At 44.5% G+C, this 23,528-nt stretch overlaps 1 protein-coding gene and 1 non-coding gene across 4 annotated transcripts in view; both read right to left on the bottom strand.

Moving 5' to 3' along the window:
• The window catches only part of Ep400 (E1A binding protein p400), a 106,952-nt gene that overhangs the window by 5,764 nt on the left and 77,660 nt on the right, over positions 1–23,528 (bottom strand). Inside the window, exons 31-51 of one of the 3 annotated variants that reach the window (XM_087578559.1) lie at positions 23,340–23,509; positions 21,642–21,838; positions 18,414–18,525; positions 18,080–18,223; positions 14,865–15,023; positions 14,589–14,672; positions 14,043–14,177; positions 13,586–13,630; positions 13,352–13,505; positions 12,665–12,906; positions 12,343–12,516; positions 11,164–11,211; positions 9,609–9,745; positions 9,433–9,489; positions 6,574–6,652; positions 6,183–6,467; positions 4,740–4,785; positions 4,437–4,543; positions 3,067–3,274; positions 2,760–2,953; positions 1,098–1,319 (exon numbers count right to left, since the gene is read on the bottom strand). In XM_087578559.1, coding sequence (XP_087434685.1) covers positions 1,098–1,319; positions 2,760–2,953; positions 3,067–3,274; positions 4,437–4,543; positions 4,740–4,785; positions 6,183–6,467; positions 6,574–6,652; positions 9,433–9,489; positions 9,609–9,745; positions 11,164–11,211; positions 12,343–12,516; positions 12,665–12,906; positions 13,352–13,505; positions 13,586–13,630; positions 14,043–14,177; positions 14,589–14,672; positions 14,865–15,023; positions 18,080–18,223; positions 18,414–18,525; positions 21,642–21,838; positions 23,340–23,509 — 2,999 coding nt within the window. 3 annotated transcript variants of the gene reach the window in all.
• On the bottom strand, positions 22,059–22,191 carry Snora49 (small nucleolar RNA, H/ACA box 49). The gene has a single exon (XR_015635021.1). It is a non-coding gene; the product is annotated as a small nucleolar RNA SNORA49 (small nucleolar RNA).

Below are 23,528 nucleotides of genomic sequence, written 5' to 3'. Positions count from 1 at the left end.
ATTGCCACAACTTCCCACCATGAGATCACATCGAGAAGGAAAGGAAAGGAACTAATTTAGTTGCTAACCCACCTTTTTAATGTCTCTAGGTTACAGCCCAACCATTTTTTGTGGGACGTTAAGAGCACGGTTGTATTAATGAGCATGTGAAGTTTGTGCATAATTACTACAATCCTCTCTGCAATAGCTAATTAAGCTTCTGCCTACTAGCTGTTACCACTCCCATGCTTTGCAGTTTTGTAAGCACAACAGTCTTATTTTTGAAATAAGTCATCCTAGGACTTCCTCTTTGGTGGAGGGGCCCCTCAGAAAGACTTACACACAGAGCAGAGCCCAGGTACCTGGGGCTGAGGCCCTATCTCAAGCTACAGTTGCCAAGTACAGGATCGGAGCAGGTAATTAGCCCGTGTGCCACAGTTCCTTCATTTGTAAAAGGTAGCTCAATAAAAAATCCCCAGAGACTGGTGCAGAGCTCCTAGGGCAGCAGCACTGGTGGAGCAAGCCCTCATGGAGCACCCATCATTGGCTGCTGTGACACACAAGATTTGAAGCACACTGAGTACAGTGTGTGCATCTCACCAACCACCAATCCTGCTCTCTCTCCCTGCTGCCTGCTGCCCAGTGGTCACTAGTGAACTGGCCATGGAACCCCGTGTGTCTCCAGCACACACACACACACACACACACACACACACACGTGGTCCTATCCTCTAGCTGTACTGCCATTGCCCTTTCCCTTCCCTAGGAAAGAGCAGGACAGCTGTGTGCTGTGCCTCCCCTTGCTGCTCACCTTCTGCTGTTCCCAACCACTTGGTCCCTATAGACCTGGTGACACTCGCTGGTTCTACAAGGAGCTCTAGCACAACCTGCCACAAATCTAATACCTCACCCTCAGCAGGTAAAGGTGTGTGCTGTGCAATCCTAGCACCAAAGTTTAGTCTCTACAATTTTTGTAAAGGTGGAAGAAAACTGACTCTACATAGTTTCCAACCTAGATACACATTCCCCCACCAACTTAAATAACAAAAACAAAAAAGCTTTGGGGAAATGCAGAGATGGTACACATATGGACAACACATATAGGAACTGGAACTTACAAGCCGGGCCACCTGGAGGTTGGCTACGGTGGTGCCTGTGAGCAAAGCCCCAGGCCGTGGGGCTGTGACTGTGGTGAGCTGAGGACTCTGCTGCTGCTGTGGGGGCTGTGCAGTCTGCACTTGCACTTGTGCTGGTTGCTGTGGGGGTCCTGGCTGGGCCTGTGGTGGTGGGGGCTGTGGTGGCAGCTGCATCTTCTGTTTCTGCATCTTGATGATGTGTTCCTGAAACCCAAATAAGACAAGTCTTCCACCCTCCATCTCTACTGAGACATCAAGAACATTAGCTGATATGCAGAATATAAACCATCCACACTGCCAAGTGGGCACTGAATGAAAATCAATACTTCACTGAAAAAACTGGGAATAGCAACTCTGACAGATGACTAAGTTCAAATCAAGCTTTCCAGGTTTTTACTTCTCATAGCCAGTCTAAATAAATGGTTAATAACTTTGTAACTGAACTCCATCAATAGTAATAACTTGGCAATAAACCTTATGCAAACATCCAGATAACTAGATAAGGAGCCAGGCCTGGTGGCTCCAGATTGCAGTTCTGACACATTGGAAGTAGGGGAAAGTTTGACAGCAGCTACACGATGCTACCAGACTCAAGACACAAAGATAGTTAAGTTCAATACAAAACAAAACCAATCACCCTCCTACCCACAAATGTATGAACTGTCCCTAACAGATCTCTCTGGGTATATAAGAGATGACAATGGCTTTGAAACTGACTTAGGAGAATGTGCATGAGGAATAAAGGAACAAGAGGATGAACAGGGCTCCTGGCAGCTGCTCTGGGTGGGAAATGCTAACTGGAGCAGTCTCAGTGACAGCTTTAGCTGTCATACATACAATCTGCCTCTGCTGGCCTTAAGAGTCCAGAGAACAATTACTACGGTTTACAGGAAGAAAAAGGGTAGCTCCCAACTGAGGTGCCTGATCATCACCTCTCAAAAGGAACAAACACACTAAAGAGGTCACAATAGAACAAGGACAGAGTTAAAAAAAAAAAAAAAAAAAAAAAAAAAAAAAAAAAAAAGAACATCTCTGGGTCCTTCTCAAACTTCAGAGGTGGCTGCACCTCAGCTCTAGTGTGTCAAGCCTCTGACCAGCAGCTCAAAAGATCAGACCCAGCAGTCAGTAGGAATCAGCAGAAAAGTTCTTATTCACACTGTATGTATTTTTCTGGTTTCTTTTGATGCTGAATATTAGTGATTCTGCTTTTGTGGCAAGGATATAGCATTACCTTCTACAGAAAACAAAAAAGATAGCAAGATAGCAGGATGGCAAAACTAGAACACCAGTGTTCAAACAGGCACAAAGAGAAGCATAGTGTGACCTATCTGCTTCTGAAGGAGCACTGAGGAGGCTCTTGTGCCGACCTCCAGGAGTGGAGGTTCACACTGTAGTCCTCTGGAAAAGGAGCTGTGGCAGTACAATGCACAGGATTCAAGATGCACCTCCAGCAGGAAACTAAGGTTTCCCAATAATTCTTAGAAGCATGATGCACGCTTACTGGACAGAAAGTTGTCTAAATACAAGAAATCAGGCTCTCTAAAGGCAATGCTGGATTTTTGCAAAGTAGGTTCTGAACTGCAGAGAGGCAGTTCAGTGAGAGTGCAGAGAGTGCCTGTGGTGGTACAGTAAAGGATGCATTACCGGTGCTAGCTTGCCCACAGCTTTCATCTGTGCAGGAGACTGGGCCTGGCCCTGGAGCTGTGGAACTTGCACCTGGGAAGTCTGCTGCTGCTGCTGCTGCTGTTGCTGCTGCTGCTGTTGCTGCTGCTGCTGCCTAAGAAGCTGGAAATGGGCAGCAGGGGTGATGGTTTTTCCGGGTAGCTGAACCCCTGTGGCTGTAAAGAGGCTGGCTTGTTAGACCTTCGCATCCTCAACTCTTCTGGAGAACAATTGCAAACAGAAGCTCTAATAGCGGATATTGGCTCAGGGAAACACCAAGCCCCTTTACCTTGAGACACCTGGGTTACTAAAGAGCGGGTTGGGGTCTGCACTGGAGTCAGGTTGGTAGTGACCACAGCTGAGGCTGTCACGGAAGTGACTGCTCGTACACCTTGAGTTGTTGTCATGGACACCAGGTCAGTGGTGGCAGTGGCTGGGGAGCCGACTGCTCGTTGCTGGGTGTGAACCACCTGAGCAGGAGCAGAACCTCCAGATGTCTAGAAAGGTAATACAGGAATGTTACCACAGCTGCCCACTGTAAGGCAAGATGTATCTTTCCTTCCAGAAGTCCACAGTTTCAATGGCTTGTTACCATGCAAAGTGAATTCAGCTGGGCATGGTGGTGCATGCCTTTAATCCCAGCACTCGGGAGGCAGAGGCGTAAAAAAAACAAAAAAGTGCAAATTGTCAAGATTCATTTTTAGTGTATAGCTCCCCAACTGTTCTGGTATCATCTGGTGAGGACTGTCTTTTTCTTTCTAGCCTCTCTTGACATGCTCGGCAATCCCAGTGATTACACACAAACACGTGTATCTATATAGTTCTGTACCACCCATAACTCCATCCACTTTTGGGTCTACCTCTGTAGGATCTCAGAGAAATTACATCTTCTTAGAAAAGGTATTCTCGCGCAAGGCCCTGGGTTCGGTCCCCAGCTCCAGAAAAAAAAAAAAAAAAAAAGAAAAGGTATTCTCTAAACTGCAGAGGGACACAGCATGCTGATGTAAGAGCATTACATCTTTGAGATATCACTTCTTATTACAAGAGACGGGCTGCTTTTCAGGCTTGGTATCAGAGAATCAAGTGTACTGCAATGTGTTTTATTTTGACTGTGAGCTATGAAAAGAAAAGCAAGTAGCTGACACTAGGAAAACTTTCTGACCACATGGCCTGTGCTATGCTACAGAGGGCATGTTCTCTAAACCGAAGGGGATCATCTTCCCACAGTCAACCTATACCTTGATGCTTGTGATTGCTCTCTCTCCTGCCCAGTTGCCTTTATCCTGGGGATCAGGCTGCTTGCTCTCCTCACATGGCTCTGAGCAGCACTCCAGCACAGCACTCTACCAGGGCACCTACATCACCTCTGCTTCCCACTCAGAGTGAGGCACAGGTAAGGGCACCTGGGACAAGGGGACTGGCAGCTGTTTTGTCATATACCACACCTCTCCTCCCTGAAAATTGTCCTATGGGGACATTCATCCTTGCCTAATAATACAAAAGAGAACAGTTTCCTGATGATTCCCAAACTGACTAGCTACTTATTCATGAAATTCAAACTCGACCAGTTACTTTTCTCATCTATGGATTGTTCAAGAAGCAAATAGTCCTTTCAGAATACAAGCCATGGTATGCTCTCTGACCATGGGAACAACTCACAGTCAAAGCTCCAGGAGCCACAGGTGATGCCAGACGCTTGTTAATGGACTGGAAAGTAGCAGGGACACCGGCTATTGTGTTCACAATCACATTTCCACTTACAGTGCCTAAAGGGGACGACACAGGTGAGGTCAGAGGAGAAGGGCCGACCTCGGGGTTGGGGATTTAGCTCAGTGGTAGAGCGCTTGCCTAGCAAATGCAAGGCCCTGGGTTCGGTCCCCAGCTCCGAAAAAAAGAAAAAAGGAAAAAAAAAAAAAAAAAAAAGCTGACCTCTTCTTTCCAAGCCCTCTGCACCCTCCTCACCTGTTGGGATGCTTGTTCCAGTGACTGATGTTTTAATGGTTCCTGCCTATTGAAAACAGAAACTCAGGTTTAACTTCAGGCCAGGCCTTCTGCTGCATAAACTCTGCAAAATCGATCATCAGCCAACACAAATCCCAAGCATATTCCCTTGGCTGCTTTCAGTCTGCTCACCACCAGGGCTGCCTCCAGCTTGCCTCCCCTTCCCACGCTGCCCCTCACCACATGCATTTCTCCAGTGCTAAGTCACCTCCCTCATACTGGCCACATGTAAGCCTCTGTACTGGCTGCTTCCATTCTTCTCACCAATGCTTCCTGTCACTTAGGCCTCAACTTTCAAATGCCACCTCTTCATGATGTTCCTACCACCAATCACTGTCCAAATTCTTCCTGTGATCATTATTCTATCCCACATAGGAAGACAAACTTCAATGGGCAAGAGCTATTGCCCATCAACCTTAAAGTCCTCACATCATACAGTGTTTAGTAAATGTTATCATCATCTGAGTAAAGGAAGAATGTTGCCCAACCACATATAAAAACCCACCACAGCTCAATGCCAATGATTCAAGGTCTGAGGAACGTCTCCGTTGGTAAAGTGCTTGCTTTGTAAGTGTGAGAATTGGAGTTTAACTCCTCACCCACATACAGACCTCCGAGTAGTGGTGTGTGCTTACAATCCCTGTACTAGTGAGGTGTGGACAAGAGGACACTTGGGCCCACTGGCCAGCACACTTAGCCAAATCTGCAAGCCCAGGTGAAGGCCCACAACAAGAGTGGATGGAGCCTGAGAGCAGAACCCAAAACCTTTGGCCTCTGTATGTAACAGCATTCCTCTGTACTTGTATGCACCATACAAATACTTTCATGTCTGGCTGACGGACTTAAGTGTCATCCCATTTTGCACAGGGCCTATTCTCTTCAAATGTGACTACACATAGCTTCAATGACTGTGATGAACACCATAGAAAATGAGTGTAAGCACTTATGTCAACACCTGAGTTGGCCAAACTTTGACTTTCACTGGCCCATCTGTGTTCTTACAGCTTGAGAATGTGGGTGAGCTTGAGTGGCATCCCCAGGTGGTGGCTGAGCATGCAATGACCCAGAAGGCACTGCTCTGTCCACTTGCAGGAAATGAGGGAACAAATTCACCTGTCTTATTTTATAGAATGCAGCGACGTCTTTTTTGAGTTGTGGTCTTGTTTTACAGCTTGGGCCACACTCATACTCATGATCTTCCTTAAACTTGGATAAAAATATGTGTGACTACACCCAACTATAGGACCAGGTCCTCCTTAGTCCTGATCCTTGTACCAAAAAGTGGCTTCATCCTCCCAAGCCATCAAGGATGGCTCAGTCAGCTGAAAATGCAGACGTCCCCCAAGATGCAGCCTGAGTCCTCACAGAGGGAGGTGCACAGACTGTGGGTTTAGAGGCTCTTACCAGCACAGCAGCACTGCCCACAGTTGTCATTGTGGCCTGCCCCTTTGACTGTGCCTGCACAGGCGGTGGCTGTGGCTGGGCCTGGACCTGAGGCTGGACAACAGGCTGCCCTGCTGGTGTCTGACTGCTTGCTGCCTGTGGCTGGGGCACTGGTGGTGGTGGCTGCTGTGGAGGTGGTGGGGGCTGCTGCTGCTGCTGCTGAGGCGGCTGCTGCTGCTGAGGCTGCTGCTGAGGGGGCGGCTGTGTCACCGGTGGCTGCTGTGCCTTCTGCTGATCAGCCAGAGCCTAAAAGGTAAGCAAAGAAGCTGCTGAAGGAACTGGACACAGCCTAGGGTGGCAGTGTGTCATAGCAGCACGTTTCTGAGAGGACCCAGGTTTTAGGGCACCATACCTTTTTCTCTTTTGCAATTCGCTCTGCACGGAGAGATGCAACTTGAATGGGAGGCAGCGGCTTGTCATAGTTGATTCCACTTAAAAGTAAATGGCCAAAGTTAAAAAGCTCTTTTATCTACAGCTTCTATTACATATATCAGCCATGGTCAAAAATATTGCTTGAAAAATTCCAGAAACAATCCATTAGGTTTTGTTTTTTTAAAAAAGACTTCATTTTTTAAAAAAAGATTTATTTTATTTATATGAGTACGCTGTAGCTGTTTTCAGACACACCAGAAGAGGGCATCAGATCCATTATACATGGTTGTGAGTTGGGAACTAAACTCAGGATCTCTAGAAGAACAGTCAGTGCTCTTAACTGCTAAGCTATCTCTGTAGCCCCTAGACTTAATTTTGTAAACTGTGTATATATGTTTGAGTTTATGGAGGCCAGAAGATGACACTAATTTCCTGGAGCTGGAGTAATGGGTAGGTGTGAACCACATGACATGGGTGCTAAGAACTGAACTCTTGTCTGCTGAGCCAATCACCAGCCCTATAATTCATTAGGTTTTTTTGTTTTGTTTTGTTTTGGTTTTTTTTTTTGGAGCTGGGGACCGAACCCAGAGCCTTGCACTTGCTAGGCAAGCGCTCTACCACTGAGCTAAATCCCCAACCCAATTCATTAGTTTTAAACTATATATTGCCCTCAATAATGTGCTTTGTTCCATTCATTCCAGCTCAGGGTGTGAGCTGTGTTTTGGTCCAGGATGTATACTGTATACACGACTCAATTATTATAGTAACTGTCATAGTATCAGCTACCAGGCTGACTGTATTTCAGGCTTGTGTTAAAAAACAGTTGGATAGGGGTGAAACACTCCTTTAATTCAGCACTTAGGAGGCAGAAGCAGAAAGATCTCTAAGTTCATAGACAACCTGTCTACAGAGTTCCAGAATGATCAGGGATACACAGAGAAATCCTGTCTCTAAAAATAAATAAAACAAAAAAGCCACCATCCAAACAAAAGACACAAACAAAATCCCAAAACCAAAACAACCCCCCTAAATAAACAAAACCCAACGTGACTTAATAAAACTGAGTGATGGGAGTGTATATATGCCAAAAAAGAAAGTCATGTAACACTTAAATGAAAAGTGAAAGGCTTTTACTTAAAAAACAAAACAATGTACATACAGTACATGGTGGCTCACGCCTGCCTGTACAGGATTCCCATCACTCAGGAGACCAAGACAAAAGGATTACCCCAAGTTCAAGGCCAGCCCATAGAAAAGTCTTGTCTCAAAAAGAAAACATATACCCCCCCACCCCCAGCATAGATGAGATTCAGTACTTTCTGCAGTTTCAGGAATCTACTATCCGGTAGTACTCCATGAACTCTGAGGATCTGCCCCAGACACACCTCCACAAATCCTCCATAGCCTACCAAAGAACCTAGAGCCTGTCCAAAACTATCCCAAAACACTGGACAAACAACACCCTACCTCCTATTCCCACTAAATAGATAACCCTCCTATCAGCACTCCAAGGCAGGTACTGTAAGGTTTTCACCCAGCTCAATTACACGATGGGCTGAGGTAACCTCATTAATGCTCACATCTAGCTACATGAGTGCCCTGCTCAGCCCATGAAAGTCTCATAGTCCCTGCAGCACTCTATTTTTGCCTACACTGCTCTGGTGACTCAAGTCTCTTTTGTCTTCAACTTACAATCCACCTTCCTAGGAAGTGACTAAATACCCCCTAGCCTCTGGAACTACGCTTCCCAAACCCTAAGCATTCTCCTTTATGTCCTATACTGTACACCAAACACTGCTACCTGTGAAGACCCCCTTTTCCCTCTTTTTATGCTACCTACACCTCTGGAAGGCACACCAGCATCCTTCATTAAGCACTGTGTCCTCTGCAGCTCTTGACCTATTAATAGCTGAATTAATTCATTGTTTCACCCAACCAATAAGCAGTGCTGCAGAGGTGCACACAGCAAATGAGTGAAATAGGGCATCTCTAAAGGTAATCCGTACTGGAAAGAAATACAGCAGGGCTGGGCTTCAACTTTCCACATGGTGGTCCAGCGCTGGGAGACTGACACTGAGAGGTGAAGAGCCCAGGCCATACAGGGCACTGCTAAAGAAAGCCCAGTACTGCTACTGGGCTCTCAGCAAATGTGCCATGAGTTGACTCTGGCAATAACAACTCCCACAGTTATGTGACAAGCAGACACACAGGATTTAACAGGAAAGCAGGTGCTAGACAGGAAATGACCAGTGTGTACACATGTAGTGTTGAAGACAAAGAGGTGCCTATTTCACCTAAGCAGATCTCCTTTCTCATAGTTAACTCGAAGAACATATAAAAGCACTGCTCATATCTAGCCCACAGCTCAATTCCAAAGAGAGCTTCATCTTCCCATCTCATCTCCCACCTGCCGACTATTTTCTTTTTCCTTTACTGAATAACTAAGAACATTCATCTCTAACTTAATATTCTTTTATGGTACAATCAATAAAAGTTGTACTAGCAGGGCAGAGGAACCTTGTGAGAAATTTCCTTGCAATCACTCTCTTAGCCTTGGAACACATTAGCTATACTTGAGAACAAAGTCCCTGCACAAAGCAATTTATAAGGACTCCTTATAAATGACTCTCATTGTGTCTGTCTATCTGGCAGGGGCTACTGCAGACAAACTCTGATCAAAGGCAAAAGACCTCAAGTTTTCTCAAGCTCAGGGCCTATACCATCATGGCTAAAGCTTAGATCATGCTATTTTATACTATAGTTCAGTATTCTACTGAACTTAAAGTAACTACACAAACTCATTTCAAAGGCAAAAAATGTGTCAAATTCATAGAAGTACCTTTCTGCCAGCACAGAGGCATGTTTGGGGTTCTTCTGAAAGGGATTCATGCCAAGCCTGCAACAGAAACAGGAGGACAGTTATGGAACAAGAGCAACCAATCAGGAGCAAGTCTTAGTCAGCAGCCTTTAAGCTGACACAATCCCAGTAACACAGTGAGAGCCCAGGGAACATACAGAGGCTTGATTGGGGGGCTTCTCTTGCCAGCTGTCATTTTCATCAGCTCAAAGTGGCTTGTGTACAACTGGGTGTGAGTTGCGTTCTCATCCTGAGCATAAATCTGGCTTGTGCGGAGCGGACGGTTGTTCTTACTCTGAAACAAAATTGATAGGAGCTCATCAAGTTTAGACCATCAGCCTGACACACAACTACTCTGGAAACAGCATTTGCTGAATCAGAAGCCTGTTTCTAAGCCGCAAGGGCTGCACCCAAGCCCCATTCCCTGCCTTCTTTTCTGGGATAACCTAATACAACGGTAGCAACAGTGAGTGATCATCATTGCTGGTACCTGGCAATCTCCCCAATCTTTAGGAACCTTTGCTTAATTGAGCCTCCCCTCTCACTGAGGAGAGAAATGTTGCACAAAATATTCAGGGTTACACTCTGGAGTTAATGCATGGCAGGTTAACAGGATAGAGCTAGCTATAAGTCTTCAACTGTTGAGTCTAGTTCCAACGGACACTAAAGGGCAGTGGTAATCTAACATAGATACCTTCTACCCATAGTAAACAGTAGGGCAACAGGGATGTCTAAGGCTGCATTCCTTGAAGGCTGTGGCATCATTTGTACCTCATGATCTTTCCTGTTTATAATGCAGATAAACAAAAGGACATTCAACAGTTGTCCACTTGCTACCCAGACACCCAAACACTTCCCCTCAGATACAAGTCCAGAGATAAGTCTGTGCAAGGTCAGAGACGAGCTCCCAACCCCACCTGGCCCAGGACTCTCTCTCTGCCTCTCAGGATCTCTGAACCCTGACTAACTCCATTATTGAAGTCAGTTACACCTAGTATAATTGTGATATACTTAGGCAAAAAAACACATGTACACGTCTGTTGCTGGAGGAATGCCTTAAGTTCAAAGAGAATGCCAAGGAAAATCAAAACTAAAAATACCAAATGTGCACAGTTAATTGGTCAACTTTGTGAACACTGTTCCCTATATAAGCACTCTCCAATTTAAACAACAACATTAAACAAAGGGAAGCAGGGAGAGGGGAAAGTAAGAGCCACCACCAGAGCGAAGGCAAGACAAGGCCAAAGGCAGAAAGGACATGTGTTCAGCAACAAAGCCCTAATTGGTTCTAGCTATGAACAATAGCTCCAGGGCTACACACCTCTCTCTCTCTCTCTCTCTCTCTCTCTCTCTCTCTCTCTCTCTCTCTCTCTCACACACACACACACACACACACACACACACACACACACACACACACACACACACACACACACACACATGTTAGGCTTACTGGCATCTAGCCACCATGCTATAAGCCTCGACAGGGTGCTGACAACAGAGAGGCTCTCAAATGTCCCTCAGTGAATCACTGTGTGGTTTCTTCAGGTGAAGAAGCAAAGCCTCTATTGTATAGGAATAAAAGGCACTTGAGAAAACCCTAAGTGCTGTGTTTCTGATCCTACAGTCCAGGCTCAGCCTGAATCTCACTGTGCTCCTCTGCACAGGCACTTACAGAAAGCTTTCCATCTCATTCAGAACACCTCCTCGTACCTTATAAATATTTTGTGCCTTTTTCTTTGGATTAGCTTCACAAATCAGCTATAAGAGAAGAAAATATTTTAGCTTTATTTTTTTTCAATATTAAGGTAATGGCTGCTATTATTATAAATGCTTCCAGAACATAAAAGAGTGAATGTAAGTTTTCAGGAAGTTTTACGGTAGAGGAATCAAAGAATGGTATTATGAGTAAGGCTTGCTTTTTTATTAAAAAAAGCAAACAATGTTTTGTTCTGAGACGAGTGTTTTAGAAATGACAAGAGATGGTTCAAAGAGTGGTCACAGAAGTGAAGTGAGTGTGGCATTCTTGTACCGAGGGCACATATGGCTCTTAACACCAAGGTTGTTTTCACAAATTGTACCAGAACAAGGACTAGATGCCTGTCTTGCCAACTCACTGTTGCTAAGCTAATGGACATACTGAGGTGGTCAGAAAGACAGTGTTCTCTACACACCTGCCTTGGCAACAGAGCTGCTGAACATTTGCAAACACTGGTGTGACATGTGCAGAAAAGCTAGGCTTAAGTGGCAAGAGAGAAAGAAAGAGGGAGGGAGCTGTGTAAAGAAAAGAGAGCCAAATGGAGAAACAGAAACAGACAAACTCAGAGCAAGAAGGAGGAAGCCAAGTAGAGGCCTGCATGTCCCTGAGCAGCAGCACCGACTCATTTCTGTCCAGGACGCAAACCATAGTAGGCTTCTTAAAATGAAAGACACAATGGTTTGGCCATATTATCAATCAACATATACTTGCAATGTTCAGGGTTATCCCAGAAAGAGACTGTGATTGTCAAACTGCTGACTGTGCTTGCAGCACCGAAACTATGAGCAGACTCTTCTTCAAATGAACTGGTTACCAAATAAGAAGAGTTCTTCCCTCACTTATCCGAAGTTTAGTAACAAAAAGTAGCTATGACGAAGGGCTAATGGCAGAGTTTTTCACACTGCAGCAACAGCACAGATGCTGGTACTTGGTTCATATGAACCCTGTCTCAAGGGCAAGGCAGCTGACGCTCCAAGAACGTCCACACGCTGTGTGCCAGTGGGCCTTACTAGTCAAGAAGGCTGATTTCATCACAGTCTACAGGGACAGCTACACTGTCCAGCAATGCACAGCCAGACCCAGTCAATGCAGAGGCCAGATCTTCCCAGGAAGACCAAGGAGTCCAAGCTCACCTTCCCCTCCTCTCTGGGAATGATGACATTCTCATAACGATTCCGGCACTGCTTGGAAGAGCGGTAGATTCGACTACAAGAGTTGACAACATCACTGACAAGGTCCCAATTAGGAGTGTGGGCAGGTGACACAATCGTGAGGTTCAAGGGCAGCTCAAGCAACTGCTTTACAGCCTGGAGGTTGAGATTTCAGAGCACACAGGTGAATACACTTCAAATGCACTGGTGATGTCTTTTCCTGTGTCAAAGACATTCCACACAGCACTATGAACTGCCAATGTGGGGAACAACCAACCAACCCAAAGATAACACAGCCATTCACCTGGAGCAAGGCCCAGTCCTCGCCAATGAGCCAGTCGGGACTGTCCTGGGCAGGTTCCCCTGAGGACTTAACATAGGTGGGCAGAGGCTTGGCAAAGGGTGTCTGTTGTTTCAGCAGCAAATTCTTCTTCTGCTCTTTGCCTTCACGCCGGATTTTCAACATGCCAGGTGTTGCCCGATCAAACAAGGATCGTGGTGGGACAACCGCCTCACCATGCCGCTGCTTCTTTTTCCGGCCTGCAGCTAAACAGGAGCAGAATTCAGCAATATTGGTGAGAGAGATTTCCTCACCAATGAGATGACGAAAAGGGAAGAAGGCACACAGAGGCATGTAGACAACTGCTAAAGGCAAAACCGGTTTCCCCGAGTTTACTAATTATCTGTTTTGGGTTTTCAAAACAGTCTTACTACTAGGCTGGCCATGAACTCTTATGACCCTTCTGCCTCAGCATCCCAAGGCCTGTGAATGCAGATGCAGGTCATGGCACCCACTCTCCCAGTGGTTTTCAAGTACTAACAATTGTAACCATCAAAGCCTCTTCCCCTAAAACAGGAGAACCCAGGAATATGGCACAAGAGACATGCGTGGGTTCCTCCTCCTGTTCCAGCGGAAGAAGGAAGAGCCACAGTGATTTAGCCTCTCATCATCATGGCAATTCCAGGGGGCAGAAATCAGTGAGGTGCACACCTGAGGGGTCAGTTTTGTGCCGCTTGCGCTCCTTCCTCACGTAAACAGGAGGCAGCTTAGCTTCTGGGATAGGTGTGGTTTCATACATGAGACACATAACTGAGTCAATGTAGATATCATTGTCATCCTGAGGAGGGGTGGGCGGTGTCCAGAGCTGTAGAGAGAAAGCAGGTTCCATAAGCTATGGGGAAGGTTGGCCTTTAATCAGGCATTCAGGGAGAGGGGTTCACATACCGGCATGACTTCTGTTTGTCCATCAGCATCTTCATAGACATATTCCTATGGAACAAAAACAAGTTTGAGACATAACAAAGGCTTCGATTCATGCTATATACCACAAATCAATATTCAATAATGACTATGGATTTAGAATTATGTTTTATTTAAATCCCAGAAGTCCCATCCCATCCATTAAGTCAGTTTATCAGTTAAAACCTCAAAGTGTCAATTATTGTCAACAGTGGTAGCACACATCTTTGATCCTAGCGCTTGGGAGGCAGAGGCCAGCAGATTTCTGTGAGTTTGAGGCCAGCCTGGTCTACAGAGCCAGTTTCAGGACAGCCACGGCTACACAGAGAAACCCTATCTTGAAAAACCAAAAAAGTGTCAATTATCAGGAAAATGTTTTCAGAACAGCAGACTGGTGAGGAAAGGAGCTGAATGCACTCCTCAGAAGTGGAGGCTAGTTTACCATGCTATAGGCATCCTCCCGAGTGTAGGTGAGAAGCTCTGCTTCCTCCTGCTCCAGCTGCAGCTGGGCCTCCCTTTCCTGCAGGGCTCTAGCATTGCGGGTTTCCCAGTCCTTCATTGTTGCCATCACCAAATCCTGCCAGCGAAAGGAATAGGGGAAAGACCTCTGAGACCAGAGCATACAGGTTGTTTCTCGTCTCTTCCTAGTGGTCAATTCACCCAGTCACTGTGCACACACATGGTGAAGTTCTATCTCCCCAAAGGGATGTCTTACTTCTACATGTACTCTGCCCCTCAACATATAACCCTGGATCCCAGGCCTCTTCCAAACCCAAGCTGCTCCCAAACAAGTGCAATGACATCAAGGCAAAGAGCAGGCAACCTGGCTGCCTGCACAGAGTTTGCAAGATGGCAGCCTCAGTGAGACCTGCACTGCTAGGATTTGGATGTCTCTTAATTTCATGAAGTCATAGTCACTTCAAATCAAATTCTGCACTGAGAACTTTTGCTTTTACTATGTCACACTAACAAAACTTGATTCTCTTACCTCACTGCTTCTCTCTTTTTCTTGTTCAGTGGTCGTATGGAACAATTCCAAGTAATTCAATGCATATTTTTCAATTGGTGTAAGCTATTTCAAAAATATATTTTTTGAATTGGGTTAGTAGCAACTTAATAAAGATCAATAAAATTCCTTATAAAATCTTTCACCAACATGTAATTTTAAAAGTAACTATTCTTAGTCAAAACAAACAAAACCTATTTCATAAAAGGGTTCAAATGTTAAAAATCTTAACTGTAAAGAAAAAACAAATCCTCAAACCTGTTCCATAAAGTCAGCCAGCTCCTCTAGCTGTGATGGTTCCTCATCGTATCTAGAGCCGTCTGAGTCTGAGGACACAGCTACAGTGCTGGATCCAGGCACAGCTTCCTCTGTGGACCTCTGCGCATCCTCCTCCAGACACTCGATGCTCTTGAGGGCCTACAAAGAGTCTGCACTGAGACTTGAAGGCAGACTTGTCAAATGAAGGAGTCTGTACTCTAACAAGCAGCAAGCTTCCAAAGGAAGCTTCTTTTAGGCGTTTCACACACAGGCTGGATGATAGGCACTCCAACGATAGGACTTGTGGATGGATCTAAAACTTCTAGACCTTATAGAAATACTATCAAGCGAGACAGGGAAGTCCTGTGGAAGAACAAAGCACTGGCAATGGGTTAAGTATGGTAAAATGCCTAAATAAATAGGTTCTAAGAAAAAGAAGGTGCTCTTTTCACACCTAATATATACTGCACTAACCACAGCTGTGACATAGGAAGAACAAAACTATTCACATTCAAATACAAAAAGCCAGTCTGGCCAGAAGTGCACAGAAAACTGTAGCAGAGGTGCCCAGAACATACAGGGATAGCTAACTTCATTAGAATATAAGGCATGTACATTAAAAAAAATGCCACTATTCACCCCCTAAGCACCCAGGAGTACACATCTAATAATGGCTGGGGCTGTAAAAAGAGGTGCTCACATGTGAGACAATATAACCATAGTAAACAACAACAGCAGCAGCAGCAACAAAAACCATGCAACAAGTGTTCAAAGTATCTGGCAAAACCAACAGCTTAAAACATAAAATTATTTCTAGAAGACAACAGAGAAGGGCACCACGGTGATATGGAGAATCTTTAAAGTTGGATACAGAAAGGCCCGATGATGATGCCAGGTCTAGGAATCTGTTCAGCAAGACAGAGAACAATAGCATGGGTACCCTGAGCCCATAAATACAAAGAACCCAAAGGGACAGAAAGAAAAAGAGAAAGCAGAAAATAACCCTCATCAGAGGACAGTCAGATGGTTCGGCAGGTAAAGAAAGGTTCCTGTTGCCAAGACACATGGAGAAAGCTGTTCTCTGGCCCACTTACACAACACACATGCATGCATGCACGCATGTTTGAAAATACCGAACTGGAGAAATGGTGCACTTGGTCTTTTGGAGAACCTGAAATCAGTTCCCAGCACCTTGGGTAGTTCACAACAGCCTCTAACTGCAGCTCCAGGAAAACTCCCTTTTCTGGTATCTGTAGTCACTCAAACTCGTGTGCATCCACATGTACACACAATTACAAAATAAAATACATCCTTTAAAAAAAAGTCTCCAAGGGCTGGAGAGATGGCTCAGCGGTCAAGAGCATTGATTGCTCTTGCAGAGGTCCTGAGTTAAATTCCCAGCTACCACATGGTAGCTCACAGCCATTGTTAATGGGATCTGATGCCCTCATCTGGTGTGCTTGACTGAAGAAAACAACAGTGTACTCACATAAAATAAATAAAATCTCCAAACTCCAAAAACTTGAGCAGGCAATTAAAAACAATTATCCAGGAGCTAGGGTAAGGCTTAAAAGTAGAGGCTTGGGGTTGGGGATTTAGCTCAGTGGTAGAGCGCTTGCCTAGGTTGCCTAGGAAGCGCAAGGCCCTGGGTTCGGTCCCCAGCTCCGAAAAAAAGGGAAAAAAAAGTAGAGGCTTACATGAAGCCTAGGGTTTTATTGCTAGCTTTGGGGCAAAGGGGGGGAGGGGGGAGTCAGTCAAATGGTCATGAAACTCATGAAAAAGGTATTTTGGATTCCCTATTCAATAGCAAGATGCAAAACAAATCTACCATGTGAGACCACAGCTTAAGAGAGAGACCGTCCAGCTGAAGCCCTGGGCAGTCCACAGCAGCTACAGCACTCAGATGCCACTGAGGCATATCGCTTAGCTCTATCTACTAGTTGTATATGCAGGATATGCTGGCAGAGACTCTGCTTCAAGGCTCTCATTCAGTAGGGATACACGTACATGCTCAGACAAGACACCACAAAAGCACACTCCAAAACAGTCATGCACACACAGGTCTGATGAGCAGTGTGGCAAGTTCATAAATACTATTATGCAGAATGGGGGCAGATACTCTACTGCCACATGAAACAAAGAGCAGACCCCAAGCACAGACCTCTATTCATATACAGCTCATAATGGACAACTGTAAAAAGATGCCACAAGAGTAGTCACTTCTGGAAGGGAGAAGCTCAAGAAAGGAGGGACTTTCTGAATAGTTGGTTTTTGAATTAGAAAGTAGCTGGCCATCACCACTGTTGTTAAAGCTTTGATAGCATGGAGCACAAGACAGTAGCACACCAGGGCACTGCTGCTCTCCACCATTCAATGGCTTTTGCTGAAGAGCAAGAAGCAAGTCAATTGTCACCCCAGACAAACAGCAGAATCAGAGGTGGGGCAGCTTCCACGGGGAGGACATTCAAAGAGGGTGTGGAGAGCAGGGTCTGAAGAGGAAGGAACCCCTTTCCTTCATGAGAGGTTGCAGTAGTGAAGATATTCAGCAATCAATGGGCAAGTGAGGCCCCTTGGGGTAAAATGGGCCTTGATCATGTCAGAAGCAGAGGAAAGAGGATATATAAGTAATCCTGATAGGTATCTATCTGTTATGTGCATATAAAGATGGCCACTGCACAGGACCCATGTGTGTAATGCCAAACCTTCCAGTGCCTGCACTGCTACAGTAATATCCCTTACATGCACCCAGAATATTATACCCCAACAAGGAACCAACATGAGAAGTACCAAGCAGAGACATTCTAGGGCCTCATCTAAATCTTGAAAGTCAGCTGTGTATTTAACAGGCACAGTGCTTGGGGGCCAGATGGGATGCATGGTTCTTTGAGTCAATACTAGAAATCAAATATGGCTCAGGAAGTCCTAATGGGAAGAGGACAATGACTAGCATCTCCTCCTCCATTCCCTTGATACTTTACAGTTGGGGAAGGGAGGGCAGAAGGGCAGGAGGGCAGGGAGGCAGGGAGGCAGGGAGGCAGGGAGGCAGGAAGGCTTCAGGATCAACAGAGGGGAGAATAAATACAGAGTAAGAACTGAGCGCTCAGAAGCCAGGTGAGTGAAAGCACACAACCACACTGGGAAAGCACACACATTCACAACTCAAACAGAACATTCATTGTCTAGCAAGCCTTATGGCAGACCAGATTTTCTCTCACCTCTATGAAAGGTCTTGCAATCTTGGGTGCGATGGTTTCGCTGACAGATGGTTCCTGAGAAAGCACCACAAATTCCTCAGCTTTCACTGGAAAGCCAGCATCATCCATAGGTGAGTAGACTTCAAACAGCTCCTGGATAGTTCGCTAAACACAAACAATAAGCACAGTAACTTCCAGGAACAGTGGCAATCCTGTGTCTGACCTGAGCCTTGGGAGTACAAAAACCCACCCGAGAGTCAGCCGTCATTAGTGAATTCACATAAAAAAGTAGGAAGCTGGGAAGTGAGACAGTCTCCCTATGTAATCATACCCACGCCTAACATATGAAAGCTACCTGAGTTAAGAATGCCATCGAGTAGTCATTTCCCTGAGCAGCTACTTCCCGGATCAAATCTTTAGTTCCATTTTTTAACAACTTCTCTTCAATAGAATTGCCACTGACAAGCCTATAAAAAAATAAAAAAATAATATACATATACAGATGAAACAACAGTTATGTCACCTACAAACACAAGCCAATACCAGACAGAAGTGTCCAAAGGGTAGCCAGAAAAGCAGCACCTGCCTAAGCCACTCTGTCACTCCCTCTCCAATCTTGGCTCTCCTGTGCTCTGGAGTCTGTGGTGCATCCCTTTGCCTGCCACTGTTTCTCCCACCTTTCTCAACCGGCCTTAGATTCATCCCTACTGTCTGTCCTTCTAGACCAGAACAGACAGAGTTGATAGCTTCTCTGACTTGCCTCATGAGAGACTTGTAAGAGGTGTGCCGTTCTTACCTGTCCCCTGCAAGATGCTAGTCTCCCAGAAGGTCTCAAGAGTACTACCTCAAGCTGGGCTTGTCATCCAATCTATTGTTTTCCTACAACATCCGCTGTTTTGTTTTAAAAATATACTTTAAAAAAGCTTTATGTATATGGATGTTTTGCCTATATGTACGTGTGTGTACCATTTGCAGGCCTGATGCCCATGAGGGCCAGTGGTAGTTGGCTCTTCATTTCCTGGACTGGAGTTATACACAGTTGGTGAGCTGCTATATGGGTGCTAGGAATTGAACTTGGGTCCTCTGTAAGAGCAGCCATCACTCCATCCCTGATTACTTGCTTTAAGGATGTTAAATGCTATAAGTCAAGAAAGCTTAAATTAAACTATTTTAACAAAAATATTCACAGGGATGAAAAAGAAAATGAGAATTTTCCAGGAGAAAAAAATTATAAATAGGGAACATATTAAAAAGTGAGCCATCAAGGTGCAGTGCTCTCTCTTCTCATGTTAACACAGGTCCAATACACACAGTTCCCTTACATGTAAGCTTTAGGAGTAGGAAAAAGAGCCAGATTCTAACCTGTGAGATAACAGGTTGCATTTTTGTCTACCTCTGGGTTATAAGTACACCAACACTCTGCAGCACAGAACAAGATGGCACCACCTTACATTCATGTAATAACAGCACACGCATGCAGTGGGTTGGGTTTTGTTAAAACAGGATATCACAATGTAGCCCAGACTAGCTTCAAGCTCATCATCTTCCTGTCTAAGCCTCCGGAATGCAGGGATTTTAACATGTGCCACCATGTCGAGTATGGGTAACATTTTTTTTCCTAAAAACTAATATTTAGACTGAGATCAATAGACAGATAAGCACATAGGCATGCAAGTGCCACAACTCACATGGAGAAGTCTGAGAACAACTTTTCTCACAAACTGTTATCACTATTGTGATATATAGTTATAGTGATAGGACAGACAGATGAATGGAGAGTTACAGTGATAACTCTCCTTCTACCATATAGGTCCTGGAGATTAAACTCAGGTAAATTAAAAGAAAATATTATAATTAGCTGAGATATCAAATGAGCCCTGTGGGTGAATTTTTAACATACATCTTGTTGTACATTATAGTCCTCCCGGCAAAATAGCAGCCACCTTCATCAGATCAGTTGTGTCGGCTCACAAAAGACCTATTGATGGATGTTCTTTCAGAAAGATGGGCTAGGGAAGTCATGGACCCTTATCTTTGTGTGCAATTCTACACTCGTGTGTGGAGGGGCTAGGGTAAGAAGGAAGGTGAGAAGAGGAGACTCCATCTACGTAGCTATGCATAAGTCACCATCCATTCTAGGGTGTAGCTAATGCTTTGAGGTTACCCACATCCCTGTAAGAAACCACTCGTACCCAATAAACTCTCTGCGATGTTTACAATTTTAGGCTTTGGTGCCATCAAACTTTGGCTTATCTTTGGAGCCTTCCTTATAATGGTGCCATAAGCAGGAATTCTTGCAATACATACTTTCATCATTGCTTGCCTTTCCAACCCCTTCTCCTAGGCAGCCAATGCAAAGGCTATTAGGAAATGCTATCACCCTGGGTGTACCCTGCAGGCCTTTGATGTTAGTAGCATAAGGCACAATCAGTCCTGTCTGTGTCATGCATATGCTAACCCACACTTGTTCCCTTTGCTAAGCAACATGAACAAGCTCCCTATGAGCATGCTTTCCTTTTGTCTGCTAAATAGGTAGGTGTATGGCTGATCCCAATGGGTGCTCCCCATTCTTGCTGCACTAAACAACAATACTTTGAGGCAGATGCTTCAGCATGGCTATGGCTGGTAAAGGACACAGCACTTTAATTTCAACAAGTCTTCTCATGCTGCTTTCAGAAGAACTGAGGCAATTCCTGAGCCCTACAGACATGGCAGCTTCCATCACTAAACTCAGTTTCTCCTTGATATGCTGTCTGAGCCTCAAATAGATATTTCATGTTCAACCTGAGTATCATTCTGCCCTAGGTGAGCTGGACCTTCATGCTATGACACTTGAAATTAACTATTCAAATTCCTAGGCCCTCTGTATTCCCACTTTTAAATAAGGGTACCTACCTTATTTCTCAGCTTATGAGACTGATCTGCCCTTTGCACGGAGAACTGCAAGGTACTCCCCTAATCTATCATTTACCTAGTTATTTGTTTATTATATTCTTCAACACTCAACCTGAAGCCTACTCATCTGTAGCCTGTCTAGACTATGTTTTGCTCGTCAGAGATAGCATACTCGAACATCAGACTAGTACTATATTAGCATAATAAATAATACTCAGAAACCTAGGAGAGGACCATGGGGCCCTTTTATCTTTCCAATTAGCTGTGAAAGGCAACCAGTTATAATTTATATGTTTAAAGATAACGAGACATATCCTAAGTCTTTCAACAGACACTTTGTACTTTATAATACTTCAAACAAGTCAAATATAAGCTGTGTTCTTCAGTTAAAATAAAAATGTACAATATGCACACACTGAACACTAAAAACCCAACATACAACTGACTTAACACAAAACTGATTACATATTCAAGTAAATATCAAGCGCAAAGGCCAGACAAAACAGCAGCACTAGAAATAAGTCTAAAAGGAAAATAAGCCCCAGTTATGTAGGAACTTCTAAAATTCAACTGCAGCATAGAACATCTGGTTCCACCTCTTAACTGTGTATCACTGTGTATCACTTCACCCACACCTTCCACAGAGCTCATTATGTACACTTCTTGAATTGGCCAGGAGTATCATCACCTGTATATGTGGATGTCCTTGCACCTCCCAATTCTATCACACCACTCCTGGGCTTTGGCATCCATAACTGGATTTAGGTCATTGTCATAAAACACCACAGTGTCAGCCTCAACAAGGTTTATGCCAGTGGCACGGCTATGGGTGGAGAGAAGGGCACAGAAAATCCGCCTGTCTCTGTTGAAACTCCTCATCAGCTCCTGAGAGAAAAGAAAGTACTTAGTTAACATTTCTGGAAGACCTTTGACACCTATGATCTGTCAATTCAAGTTATTTTGTAACAGTCTCATTTGTTCCATGAATAACATCTTACCCTGGCTTCCCTGCATGCATGCACTTCCTTCTGTGCACCGCATTTCTAGGTCATGTTTAGATAATACAGACATCATGTGTATAAGATGTCATGCCTATCTGGTACTTGCTGTCAGCCCAATCTGTAGGCCCCACAAGAAAGCAGAGTCTTGCTAGGGAGGGAGCTGTGCTTTCTCCTCTATCCTCAGGCAATGCCAGGGCACTCTACAGGCAAGAAGCCCCTGGAGTAAGGCTGAGGAAGCACAGAAAGATCTAACCATGTAGGACAACAAACTAATGAATGTTGAATACTTCTCTTCTGTAAATTATTTCCATGCCAAAACGAAAGTTGACCAACCTCTCTCTTCAAATAACAACCCAATTTTTAAAAAAATTATTTTATTCTACGTAAGTACACTGTAGCTATCTTCAGACACACCAGAAGAGGGCATCAGATCCCATTACAGATGGTTGTGAGCCATCATGTGGTTGCTAGGAATTGAACTCGGGATCTCTGGAAGAGCAATCAGTTCTCTTAACCACTGAGCCACCTCTCCAGTACCACAACCCAATTTTCTACACTAGTACCAAAAAACCAGGCTCCTTTCCATTTGCATATATAATGTGTATAAACTTTGCATTTGCTTTGAAACATAAAAAGAACAACTCAAGTCATGTTCAGCACCATGTTTTTCTCCCCCACTCATGACCCTTTGCACTATATACTACTCATGCTTGTACTGAGACACTTCTTGTAAGGACTTTGTGGTCTGTCATTTGAAGTTGTGAAGAAAGTTGTGATTCACTGCCAAGGCACAAACCTTCTCTGTGTACTTTCTTCTGCTGAATATTCACTCTGTTACTATTCATGGCTTATCATGTGCACTTCTATAGTAAACAATTTTATGTACCAACCATTCAGTGAAGCACTGTTGCTGCTGTGTGGAAGTCCTAGAAAAGGATCATTACTACATCAACTGTCTATTCATCTCTGAGGCTGGCATTCCACGATGCTTTGTGGATAGCTATGCTACAGGTTTTACAATCACTGTGTATTAGCCAAATGTTAAAAGTTAACAAATAAGGACAACAAAAACATGGAAAACTTCTCAATTTGTATTTGAGAGCTAGTCTAAAAAGTACTCATATCTTTGCCAGATAGCCACCTCTTAAAGTACGTAGATTACCCCTATTTGTCCTATATGACACCTAGGACCAGACAGCTGGCTGACAAGCTTGTTGAGGTGGGAAAAAAAAAAAAAAATCGAAGCAGTCAGTATGGAACTCAGAAAGTTCTAAATGCTACCTCTTCTGCATTTAAGGACAGTAGACCACTGACCTCACAACTGTAGGAAAATGAGGCCTAAATCCAATGATTCAGGGTCATACCATGAAAGGATTATTTCTTACCTGTCGTTGTTCACTGTTGGCATTTTCATCAATCCGTACATAGGTGAGATAATGGAAGTTCAAGAACATCTCTAAAATGTCCAGCATAAGAACCATCTGAGATAAAATCAGCACCCGGCGTCCTTCAGATTTCAGTTTTTGTAGCAGGATTGCTAAAGCTTCTAACTTTCCTGAGAGAGAGAGTGTGTG

The sequence above is a fragment of the Rattus norvegicus genome, chromosome 12, assembly GCF_021556685.1.
Source record: "Rattus norvegicus strain SHRSP/BbbUtx chromosome 12, alternate assembly SHRSP_T2T, whole genome shotgun sequence".
Taxonomy (NCBI): Eukaryota; Metazoa; Chordata; class Mammalia; order Rodentia; family Muridae; genus Rattus; species Rattus norvegicus.
This window is presented reverse-complemented; position numbering and strand designations above follow the sequence as displayed.